This window comes from Leptidea sinapis, chromosome 15 (genome assembly GCF_905404315.1).
Source record: "Leptidea sinapis chromosome 15, ilLepSina1.1, whole genome shotgun sequence".
NCBI classification, from domain to species: Eukaryota; Metazoa; Arthropoda; class Insecta; order Lepidoptera; family Pieridae; genus Leptidea; species Leptidea sinapis.
In genome coordinates, this window is record NC_066279.1 from 11175674 (window position 1) to 11189156 (window position 13483).

Genomic DNA, 13483 nt, shown 5'->3' on the forward strand with positions numbered 1-13483 from the left:
GTTCCTGGCCTGTGCCTATACTAGCGGATTATGGTGTCCCAAAAACCTGAAGGGATTTAGTATGAAATAGCGTACCGTTGTTTTCTAACTTTGCTTGGGTTATCAAAGTAAAACACAGAAACAAGTATAAAAATTATATATTTCCTTAAAACTATGTTTTATAACATTTATACACGAAGCTCATTGTGAGATGTATCAAATAATTATAGACCAAGAGCCATATGATTGTACAGTATGTTTGTTGATAGTTAATTTAATCCAAACAGTTTCCAATTATCAGTTCTAAAATATAATTACTTTATTATTTCATAAATTTAAAAACTTATTCAAGTAAGAAACAAATTACCAGTCAATATGGCGACGGTGATTGACGTTTTCACGAATGTCAATAATAGCATATTATGTCAGTCAATCAAAGATCAAGTAGCAATCTGGATATGCTAAGCAAGAAATGATACCATGTGCGAGACAACAACATACAAAATCTGTTAAGAATAAAAAGGGCAAAAACAATGACATTTTGTCTTACCACTTTTTCGTATTCACCACCAGTGAGTGCAATCAATCAACAAGGCGATTGTGATCATAACTTATTTGTAAATTTTGCAATTGACATACTGTACAACGGTTTGGTTGACGATATAACAAGCCCTTTGAAATTAAAATGATCAGGGCAGATGTTATAGAGAGACAATGACTTAGCAATACTCCAATACGACCACTCATTTTTTTTATGGAATAGGAGGACAAACGAGCATACGGGTCACCTGGTGTTAAGTGATCACCGCCGCCCACATTCTCTTGCAAGACCAGAGGAATCACAAGAGCGTTGCCGGCCTTTAAGGAAGGTGTACGCGCTTTATTATTTCATTAGAAAGAGATGCGAGATACATTGGCGACAATAACCTTATCTGTTGGTACATACCAGCATGTGTGAACGCTGTGAGGATTCCCATGATGCAATAGCTATTTTCTGTTACCTTTCGAAGGCTTTTGATTGCGTGGATTTTAGTACCCTTTTACTTGACCTTGAGTTTATGATGTTTGCGACAATTCTTTAAAATTAATGACTTCTAACTTAAAATAGTCGTTTACAGTTTGTAGACATTGGCAGTATACAATCAAAAGGCTCCGATGTTCAAATAGGCATGCCATAGAGTTCAATCCTCGATGTAGAATATAATAGACAATACAGCATCACTGGTGAGGCAATAACGATCGCATATCAAGAAGAAATGGCGTAAAAATAGATATTGAGTACTTAGAAAATTTAACTGAAAGTTAAGTAATTAATTACAAAACGCATGGTTGAATGTAATGGACCCTAAGTGCAGAGCGCGGAAATGGAGAGGCGGACATACGGACCTGTTGCCGCATGCGCTTAGCTGAAGAAAGTGTGGTGGTGTATCAACGCTTTATTAATTTATATTACTTTATGGTTATAGGGTTATTTATTCAAAGATGTAGTATCTAATTTATTGCTATATATAGTAAAGCCAACGAGACGAGAAAAAGAATGTAAGCAAAGTTTCAGGGCTTCAAAACATATTTATTCCAATAAATTATATACAGATTTTGCATTCTAATCGCTGTCGTCTGTATTAGACGTCGGAAGAGTCCGAATCGAATGTATCTCAGTAACGGTCGTTTGTTTACATTTTTTTTCTCCTCTCGTTGGCTTTAGTATAGTAATTAGAACCATAATCGAGTATCGACTTATTACATGACATAGGAGCGTATGGAATCATCGCTGTCCACAATCAGATTTGGAAACAATGCGCAAGGAATTTCATTCCACAAGACTTACGGAATAAAATTCCTTACAAAAGATAGGTACTGTGGACAAATGCTTCATCGAGATATTTTTATCTATACAGTGGTTTAAAATTCCTTATTGTTTTTGTCAAGATTAATAAAAAGAAAAAAGAGTAATAAAGTTATTCAAAATTAAATACAAAAAACGACTAATAGGAAGTTCCATTTCAAATTGAGATAGAACTTTGAAGTAAACACTTAACAGTTAAAAATATTAACAAATTCAACATAATAATACAAACTGATTTGAATATGATTCCGTTGATTTATAAAATATGTATATAATATCAATATTATCAACTCTTTGAAATGTTGGTAACATCTGGTCTGACATAAAAAAAAAATCAACAACATAATTTTTTAGATATAAATATATTAATTGTAAATTGACAAGGAAATACAGAGAGATAAAAAATATGGCTAACTTAACTAACAAAAACACATACATAGCAAGTATAATTATCATGTTCCAAAATGGCGACCGATTCCTTATGCTTAGATCACATATACGTCTAGATAGACTGTGACAGCTGTGAAAACGTCAAAAAAAAATTGAGGTTGACAGTTAGCCTCTATTTTGACCAATGCATGCACATTAACACAAAGTGTCAAACCGCGAGTGAAAGACGTAGCTTGTTACGCACACTAAAGCAATAAACCTGTTTTAGCAACAACAGGCTCTATCTAGATGTATAAATTATCTAATCCGCCATGTTTATTTTATTATTTGTGTTAAATATGGCTAACGGATTTTTTTAATAAACTTAAGTGAAAATAAATACTGAGGGTATGTTTTAATTATATTTTTTATTCAAATCAACCAAATCTTAAAATTGAATTATCGTTCATTTGATGAGTTAAGTCGTTAATCTTTGGGTTTACAGTAACTTATTTTAACAATATATTATTTAGAAAGTTGAATATCATTATACAACCCTGGCTCGATACAGCGTGCTATAATGACGACATTACATGAAAATTAACGAACTCACAGGTAGAGCTATCTAAGTTTAATCGTTAAAAAAAATCTAAAATTTAAAGTAAATAATTTAACTTTTATTATTTCCAAACAAACAAATTATATATTTTGAGAAAAAAGATTTAATCACCGTTACGTAATCGCATAAAACGCCACGAAGTAGGTGTCAGTGCCTACGCTAGCACACGGCTACTAGATTCTACAGGTTGTTCCGAAATGATATTATGAATTTATTTAGGTGTGTTTTTTTTATCTTTTTTTTTGTGATTACGCTCAAGTAGTTCTACCCGTATGTTAAACGCTGTATAAGTTATGCATCAAGGAAAGCTCGGAATTTTTTTAATTGTTTTTGTGTCACTCGACACAGAACCAGTGTGTTGTATCGCTAGACGCAGACTGCTGACTGAAGCGAGGATCAAAAACAAGATGGCGTCTCGCTCTATGTTTAGAAGTTATTTAAATTATCCTGTATCCGAAGTTACCCAGATGCACCTTATATATTTTACAATTTGTTTCTATCTTCCTAGCCTTCATATTATTTATATCTGCGATAGTTGGTCCTTATACATATTTCTATAAAGTTTTCAGTAATTTTTTGGAGTCATTGTGGTAAATTTATAACACAATAAGGAAGTAATTATTATCTGTGTGCCAATTGAAAAATAGATATCTACAAAGGAGATATTTCTCGCAGTTAAGGATCTTGGGCCAGACTTTTGTACAGTATGTATAGTGTATATATGTGTATAGCTGCTTTAATGGTTAACAGTTTACAAATGAGTTGTTGTTAATAAGCACAATTAAAACTGCTCAAATTGCGACCGACATTTATTCGAAGGAAAAGTCAGTTAAGCTGTCATTCAATCTGTCATTTTCAAACGTCATGTCAACTGTCATCAAACAGGAGAAACGTCAAATAGATTCAAACCGAAACGCGGTAAAAAATCCAATAGTAAAGCTTTTCTTAAACATACTGTACAAAAACCCTAGCCTAGGATAAAATAAGATAAGATTATACATATCAAAAATGACCAATCAAAAGCCTGCTGACGTCACTGTTTCATCATACAGGGGTTATATGGTGTACAGGAAATATACTCTAGAAGGCCCCCTTTGCTTTAGAGTCAGAGACGAACTTCCTTACGTGTACTATATAGTCTAACATCACAGTTGCGAACGCCGTATCGAGAACGAACTGCGGTATTTTACCTGAAATAATAAAAAAAAATACATATACACCGTTATTTTTAAGTTAACAACTTGGACACATTACTGAAAAAAATCTGATCGGATTTAACTGTGTGCGTTCCCTACATTTAAGAACGAAGTGTTCACAATTCACAATGTTATTAATAAATCACTAGGCAAACTTGACCTTGAGTGCCCACAACTGCCTACTAATAAACGATTACTAATAACGAGACTTAATTAAAATCTATCAAGTAGTCTTTCCGTGACGTATATTAGCAACGGTTTGTAGACTTGTAGAGGTATGGATTTTTTTTATGGAAAGGAAGGACAAACGAGCGTACGGGTGTTAAGTGATCACCGACGCCCACATTCTCTTGCAACACCAGAGGAATCACAGGAGCGTTGCCGGATAATTCTATAATCTTACCTTTAAGATCACAGCACATGAGCCATTGGAACACAGTATGTTCCACTTTGCCGCTGGGAGTGTCAACCATTTTGGGCGTGAGGCACCAACATCCGACCTTGTTATGACCTCTGGAAAAATGAAACAAATAACAACCTTTACTATCATTAGGCTAAAATGACAAACAAGCGTACGATAATAATTTATAATATATAATAATTTCCATATTTTCTGCAACACCAGAAGAATAACAGGAGGGTTGCAAGTCATTTAGGAACGCCCTGTGCTTCGCCGGGGCCTAAAAAGAATAGCGATGTCCAAGGCCCAAGGGTGTCGTACGGGACAACTAAGGTGGGAGGCTAGATATTGGGTACCACAACGGCGTCTGTTTCTGAAGTGAAGCAGTAATGTGTAAGCTTTGTGAACATTAACAACCTTAACCACGTCGCATCGTCCTGGCAAAATCTCGCAAGGATGCTGATTTCACAGTTTGGTCGTACGTGGCCGAAAGTTACCTGATAAACCGCACTATGAACGAACGCCCTACATTCAAATGGCTATGATGGTATATGTTTATGGCCAACGAAATGGGAATTTGTTGGGACTCAGCTCAAACAGGTCTCGGGAACATTCCCGGTGATAAAAGCTATAGTCGACCCACAATGAAGCGACGTCTCTGCGCAACGCCAAGTGATCTAGCCGTTCACAGAGCACTGACAATTCGAGCAGCTCGCGGTCATGTGGATCGATATGATACTGGGGTGCGCCAGACCAAAAATAACAGCAATACTCAATTTGTGAACGGATGTGCGGATATGCGTCACCAGGACGTCTTGCTCAAGGCTGACCACTCGCAGTCGGCGTGTGTTATGATTCAAAAATGATCCCAAATACATTACCTGCACCCTGAGAACCTCGGAAACGATTATCCATTTTGTTTCAACGATAATTATAATACTGGTAAGAATATTGTGCAGCGGCCATCTTAGATGTCCCGACAAAATTCAACACCATTTTTCTTCAATAGCAGTCTTTCGCCACTACCCGTAAAACGTGGAGCCCAATCTAGAAATTTCGGGAAAAAGTACCCCTATGTAGGTACTTTTCTGGATACGCGAACTTCAGCGCCTTAATTAAGGCATGAAAGCATAACAAATGAAGTCGATTCCCATTTATAATGTGAGGATGTAGAAGTATAGAAAATCAACACCAAGCGATTCTCGCCACGAGAGAAACGTGCCTAAACTATGCGAAATATAGCGTACTTTGTTGGTGTTGTTATTTGTGTATCAAGCTGTTCGCAATGAACAAAAGAAAGATTGATATGTTCTTAAAGATGTATATTTCGTCTGTCCCAACAGTATTAGATAATATAATTATAGTTTCTTGTGTTGTTCAGATGTCGTGTGCAAGTAGTTGAAGTAGAATAGAGTGAATGAATAAATGTTGTATTTGACAGATAGATGAAGGATGAAGTATGATTGACAGAGTAGGTAAATGTAGTAATATAAGCGTAATTCTTTGATAGGTTAAATCCAGTCGGCGATAGGAAATCTGGCGTCGACACAAGCCCGTTCGTGACTCTTCTACAACAAAAAGCCCTTAGCCACCTCTTACAACACCCTGGGACATGCCTATTATTTTTTCGCCCCAATGCGACGCATGGAATTAGCGCTAAGTCAGCATCATTTATTAAAGAATACATAATTTATTTATTTACATTGAATAAGAACTGACATAAAAATTACGAGAAAAAAATACTGAATCAAACATTCACTTGTAAAACAATTGTACCTATTTATTAAACAAAGCTATTTTTGTCTTAAAAATAAATATTTTGCCTTCTTAAGTACATTTTGGACTAGCATTCGGCTAACAATGTGAAGAGGAACATAATATAATAATAATATTAACACACTTACACAAACTATATTGCCCCAAACTAGTAAAAAAACATGGCCTTGTACAATACTAATATTGAGAAAAAACATAATATCAGCTTCATTCAAAATAAGATATAATATAATATCACTTATTGAAAGTCAAAAACTACCCACCCATTTCCAAAAAATTTGCCTCCGACCTGAGAAAAACGAGCGCAAGAAACTCACTTCTTTTTTTTCTATATATTTTCTAGCAGTTTAGTGTCTAGCATTTAACAATTCAGTAAAATACATTTATGTTATATTTAACTTTAAGCACACAAACGTTTTAACAATTCTTTTGAATGTCGTAATACATACATTTGTTTTGAACATTTTCTGGGATCTTGTTGTAAAATATATGCTTTTACATCGTCCCACAAAAGATGTACTTACTTGACTTAGCCGAGTAGTTATGACATTATGGTTATGACAGTTTCTAGCAAATTCACTTTTGTGCCTATGTACATACCTAATAGTATAAAGAATATTAAGTTTGTATGTTTATAAACAAAAATTGAAAGGCTGAAAATATTTTAATTCAATTTGGACAATTACTGTAAGGACTCCTGAAATCGGGCACCTACCTGACCATTTCTCTGTTCGGTGGATACCCTGGAACCGCCACACTGACTCCACTGCTGATGTAGCAATGCGCTTCACCGTCTGTGGCAACACCGTCCTGAGTAACGCCCGAGGTCCGCCGGAGTATGATGAAGTCGCGAGGAGCTATGATGCCCCTTCCCCCGCCAGCTGTCACCTGGTATGAGAGGTCTACTCCAGGACCTATCTCCTGCAATAGTTAATTTAAATAATATAGTATTGTTGACAGTGACAGGTGGACTGGGTGAAGATGTCTATAAAAGGCGATGTCTCCCTGGCGTCGACACATTTCCGCTGCAACCGTTGACGAATTAGGACGTTACTCTGCCTGATTTCTATTCGAATATTGGTCATTGTGTTATTTGAAATTTATTCTTAGAAGCTTAAAAAAAATATTTAAAAGTTAATTATTTAGATGTTAGCTTGTTTGTGAATTTTTTTGTGGATGACATTTGAATTTGTTAAAAAAAATTGTTCTTATTTCCTAGAGTATATTATGTGACACAAATGAGCGTTGCTCACGAGTCACACACACACTTGCGCAAAAACCAAACATGTATTGCATTGCGATACAAATAAAATATGAAAATTATGGGAAATGGCGCCCAAGCTTTTTTTAGCACGCGCCAAACAAATTATTGTGAATTAGAAAAAAATTTATAATAATAAATGTTTTTTCGTCTTAATTAGGGACAAATTTATTTATTCCAAAAATGTAAATGGATTTTCAGCGACATAAATATGTATGATATATTTTATATAGTCCACAAAACTGACTACAATTGTATGGATTGCAAAGTAGTAAATATACAAAAATACTATTTATCAATTGAGTCTACTGGTTGTGGACGTGGCATACGTGATTAAGTGAAACAATAACTACAGAGCAACAAAACACGCTTGATAAAAACAGGACTTATTCTAACAGCCATTAACAAGAATAAAAAAAAAAGATTAACAGATTACTTACTTGCTAACTTATCTATGTACTTAATTTATTTTTTATTTTGGGTATATTGTCACAGAAGATATCTATAGCATCTCTGTAATAATATTCTATGCAGCAGACTATGATCACCAGGCTTGGTTCTGCTTTGTGGTAAACAGAAAGTGTTTCGATTATGTAAGCGGCTACGAGGCACAACGAATTTTAAGCGTTCAAGTAATTCAGTCGCGTCAATGTGTCCCTTCATTAGCTTTGCCAAGAAAATAACATCTGCAATCTTTCTACGGTCTTTAAGTGATTTCATTCTATAGTAAAAGAGACGAGAGTCGTACGAAAACAATTTATTACATTTGAAGTCTTTGTATATATCTATATGGTGAATATTTGTGTATTTTCCGATTCATGGATGTTTATATTTCGTAATAAATGTTCAAGTAAATATATTGTATTAAATATATCGTTGTCTTGTAGCCATAGTATAGGCTATGTTTTTTTTACTAGTTTGGGGCAAGATAGTTTGTGTAAGTTCCTTCCTTTGTTACGTTCCTCTTCACATTGTTAGCCGAATGCTAGTCCAAAATGTACAAGCGGATTATTAAACATTATTAAAGTATAATAATGGATATTAAAATAATATACAAATGCTAACCTTAATCATTTCACTTTTCAAAATAGTCGGATTCCATTCCGGTAACCTGGTGAGGTTGTCCTTGAACTCTGCATACATGAACTTTGCCGGACAATCAACAATACCCTGCAACGACACGTCAAATACACCGTAAAATTATACTTACAAAAAAAAAAGGTAAATCAGTTACTAAACAATTTGTTATTTTTAAACTGATATACCTCACTTCTGGGATCAATTAAAATTTGTAGATTTGTAACCAAAATGTATGAACGATGCGGGACTCGAACCCGAACTACAAACTGAGCCAACCGTTCGAGTGACGTATGGTTCGTAAATCTTGGCATGTCATGTTCAACTCTCAGGTTGTGGCTCCAGTTTTTTGAGTTCGTTTTATCAGATACTATAACGGAACATATTTATGAGCAAACATTAAGCAAAAAACTTTCCCATAAAAATAGCAAATCATTGACAAACTTCATCAAATTCACACTTTTACTAATAAATCGTTAGTTTCTCGCCCCGCCCTAATCACTCCCCACCACCGGTATGATTCCTAACCTAATACAACTTCAATAATAAATATTGTCCGTAATTTTAAGCAGACTTTTTATAAAACAAACTTAATGTAATACATAATATTGCTTTTTTCATTACAAAAATCGATTGTATGTATTAAAATTATCGAGAAAAATCGTTTAAATGAGAGTTTTTTTTAAACAAAGTTTTATATTTTTCATGATAGACTCTGCCTCCCACACTAAACGTACTGTATCTCGGTTAAAAATCATCACATTTTCGTGTTTTTTGTTTCAATCTGTAGCTCATAACCCAGTTTAATGGAAATTATAAAATTTTAACAATCATCTATATAAAATTATTGCAATAAAATATTGTCTTTGTTCAAGAAAATGGCCTGAAATTCAAAGTCAACCCCCTAAGGTTGTCTTTGTACAAATAATTAATCGTACTGATATTCTCTAAACAAAATTAGAACATTATGTTTACTTAACTCGAACACTTTAACAATGAGGAAGCTGCCAAAGTTACGGTTAGTTTACACACACCAGTGGGAGGCTCCTTTGCACAGGATTCCGGCTAGATTATGGTTACCACAACGGCGCCGTATCTATTGAAATTACTAGGCAAACGAGAATTAACATCTTATGTCTCAAGAAGACGAGCGCAAATGTGGTGCCGATCAGAATTTTTGGGGTTTTCAAGAATCCTGGGCGATACTACATTGTAATGGGCAGGGCGTATGAATTACCATCAGATGAACGTCCTGCTCGTCTCGTCCCTTATTGTATACAAAAAAACATACAATAGAAAGCATTAACAATAGAGCCAAACTATTATTATCTTTCCGAGTGCAAATCGGTTTATTTACTCGGTTTTACCTGCTTTCTTTATAGTTTATTTCCGGGCGGTCACATGTCACTGAGAGTCATTGTATTTACGATGTCATTGTATTTTCTATATAGATAGGAATCTATTCTCATAGCCCGACATTCACTTCGTAATTAAAAGCTAGTTGCCACCTGATCTTAAGTAAATGATCCCAATATTTTACATTCTCCTACAACACAAGAGGAATCTCTTTTAGAAGGTACCCATGCCGTATTATCTTAGAAACATCGTGCAAGGACAGTTTGGTTGTACTTGGCAAAGAGTTCCTTGAAAACAGCACTGTAGAGGAAAGCAACACATTCAAATGATGAGCCCGGAATCATAATAAATTAATTATCCGAATTTTACTACTATTGCTACGATAGGGTAGTGCAGCGGATATTAATACCATCTTTGTGCTGCAGAAGAGGGCTATTCGCGGTATTTATAACCTAGGTCCTAAACAATCATTAAGAGAAAAATTTTACTGTTACATCTCAATATATTTTTCATTATGTTCATAAGCACATTAAAGATTTTTCTAGAAACTTCCTAGGCTTACTACTCACTTAAGTCAAGTTATACGTCTTTTATTGGGCGATGTATATGCTTTTACAAAATGATCTCAGTAAATGTACAAAACAAATGTGTTACAAAATTTTAAAGAAACGTTATTATAACATAAATGATTTTCTTAATGATACCACAGACTGGGAATGTAGCGAACACCCTCAGACTATTTAATAATAAATGTTTATTGTACGATATGACATTGTAACCATATTTTTCTTAAAAATTTTATTCTCAGGTCTGAGCACACTATTTCGAATGGGTGGTAGTTTTTGACGTTCAATAAGTGATTTTAAATTCTATTTCAAATATAAATATTCGAAATTAAATGTACACATGATAATATGGCATGGCTTTAAAGCAACGCCGAGCGGACTTACCGTAAACCTATACACCTTGCCGAACTGTTCAGTTTGCGTCGACTCAACCAGGTCCCCCTTGTGACTCCCTCTCTTCTCCAGTTTCCACGTGCTCGAATGGAGCACTTTCCATGCGTTCTCCAAGCTTTCATCCGCCATACGTTTGTACTCATCGATCTGAAAAATATAAACGACTGATTACTCCAACTTGGCACCACTCAAGACTTTTCACATGAAAGTAAATGAAATCTGAAATCGCCAAGTCGAGCAAAAACAAGCGGCACGGCCGTACCATTCCTATTTCGTAGCAGTTCTGGCCATTTTCGACTCCCTATAACTTAGTTGTGGATAAAATTAAAATCCTGAATTGTAAGCAGACATCGTATACGAGTAAACACGGTATATTTCAAATCTCATTCAATTTAGTAGTTTAAGAATTATAAGTAGCCAAAGTTGTTTATTTTCTCACTCACTGACTGATTGACAGATCATCAAAAGACTAACGGCCGTTCCCAATATTCGGTCTATCTCTTACTTGAGATAAAAATCGTAACTATCGTTGACTTTTCTGTCCCAATAAACTTATCGAAGGTAACTCACCTTATCCGTACACGTTGTCTGTAATGTAATGGTACGTATAGCTTACCAGCGATAGAAGTTTGTATGGAAATTGCAATTCACGCGTCCTAATATAAGGCGATAAGAATGACTTATCGGGTATATTGGGACAGCTTCAGATTATTGACAGCTAATTACTGACAGTAGAAGGTAGTAATTTATCTCTATCGGTAGATAGTATATTGAGAACGGCCGTAAGGCACTTCTAGCAGACATAGAAGTTTCAAATCTAATAAAGAAATAGTGTTAAGTGTATAAGATACGGAAAAGCTAAAATATTTTTGAATTTCGGTCCACTTTTCTAGAAACAGTAACTGCATCAACAACTTTGTAACCTATAAACATAAAATATTTTTTATTGATATTGCCACTCAGATGTTAGGTTAGCAAATTACGTTATAACTTAAGACAGAAGGAATCTTGAGTAGGAATTGAATAAATTGACAGAAATGGTATTACATGGATAACTTTTTACGATAGGAGGACTGAGTTCACTTGGTTATAAGTTTTTTTTGATGGCCTTTAGTATAACATTACAGTTATTAACATATTTTATTTCTCCTTTGAAAAAGTAGGAAAATTGCGTCAATTTTCCCTGATGGTAACTAATCACCGCTGTTAATACTCTTGCAACACCAGAGGAGTCACAGGAGCGTTGCCAGCCACCAGACAAAATTATAAATTGTCTTAGTTCATAGTCACAATTATTGATATTCTTGTAAATAATCTCGATAAGTGTCGAAGTTGCTTCATGAATATTGTTAATTTTAATATTGTTGTTGTTCTTGTAATATTATAAACTTAAGTCCACGTAATAGCTTTCAAATGACTGTAAATACCAAATCAAAGATTGCGCTGAGCATGAACTCAGCTGAGTTTCACGTAAGTAAAGTCTGAGCAAAGTGTAATTACGCTCTATAAATCTCAGCCATAGAATTTGCTCAGACTTAACCTACGTGTTTATAAGCTTAGCATAAATCATTTATTTTGGTTTAATTGTCAGTTGACAACTAAAATTATACTGAGCTTAAGCTAAGACAGCCCAATACCAAAGTCAAGTTCGCGTTCTATCACACTTAGCTTTTATTACGTAAGATTTACGTGAGTAAAGTCTGAGCAGTCTAAGTACGCTCTAAAGACCTCTATTGGGCTGTCTTAGCATAATCTCAGCTATCAAATGATTATTAATACCAAATTAAAGATTGCGCTTAACTTGAACTCAGCTGAGTTTAAGTAAAGTCTGAGCAATGTCTAAGTACGCTCTATAGATCTCAGTCTAAGTCTTACCGTGAGCACAGTCGATGTGATCGGGAGTCGAATATTATTGAGAAACAACGTCACAGTTCGATAAAAGGCATTTATTTTCACAAAATTGATTCCTTTAGAATTCTTATTGATGTCATTTCTAATGTACTAGATACTACTAATGCTTCGGAAACAAAAAGGCGCGCTGAGAGAGACGCGGTGCAAGAAACTCTCCCAGCATTCTTTTTTTGCGCTTTGTACTTAACATTAATAAAGATTTCCATACACAACCTGCAGCCAACAAATCTCGCCGGCGTAGCTCGATTCTGTCTGGCCCATTTTGCACTACACAAACACTAACAGATCCTTTGTCAAAACACAGTCAATAAAGACACAGATAAAATTTTTCTTAAAAATACATCACGATTAGTTTAATTTATTAACAGTTTTTTATGTCGTCCTAATATTAACACTCAACGAACAACTCTAAGTTGAAGCACATAAATCACAAATAAAAACATCTATAAAATTGGACCTAGATGTGACAGAATGTGTTACCAGACAAATTATCAAAAAACTGTCGGTGGGACTGCGTTATCAGAAGTGAAAACGTCCTAAGTAGTGTTCAAAGCTCACATCGCAAATTTAGTTTTTAAGAAATATTATAGCATTATTTTTATTAGAAATTATTTTATCAACGTATTTTAATGAAGTAACTTTAAAGTTTTACGTAATAAGGTATAATAATTATCCCTATTAGCCAAATAGCCAAATTCAATAAATCGGAACAAACGGATTTGAAAAAACGGATA

The 13483-nt window shown here is 34.7% G+C and overlaps 1 protein-coding gene across 5 annotated transcripts in view; it reads right to left on the minus strand.

Moving 5' to 3' along the window:
- Window positions 1-121: 121 nt before the first annotated feature.
- The window catches only part of LOC126968323 (steroidogenic acute regulatory protein-like), a 61524-nt gene continuing 48162 nt past the window's right edge, over window positions 122-13483 (minus strand). For 4 of the 5 annotated variants that reach the window (XM_050813275.1, XM_050813277.1, XM_050813276.1 and 1 more), the window contains 5 exons: window positions 10830-10985; window positions 8512-8616; window positions 6901-7106; window positions 4413-4522; window positions 122-4003 (listed from right to left, as the gene is read on the minus strand). In XM_050813275.1, the coding sequence (XP_050669232.1) occupies window positions 3894-4003; window positions 4413-4522; window positions 6901-7106; window positions 8512-8616; window positions 10830-10985 (687 nt within the window). In that variant the 3' untranslated portion in view covers window positions 122-3893. Of the gene's footprint in view, window positions 4004-4412; window positions 4523-6900; window positions 7107-8511; window positions 8617-10829; window positions 10986-12962; window positions 13152-13483 lie in introns of those variants that run through there. The other variant, XM_050813279.1, reaches the window with a different exon arrangement.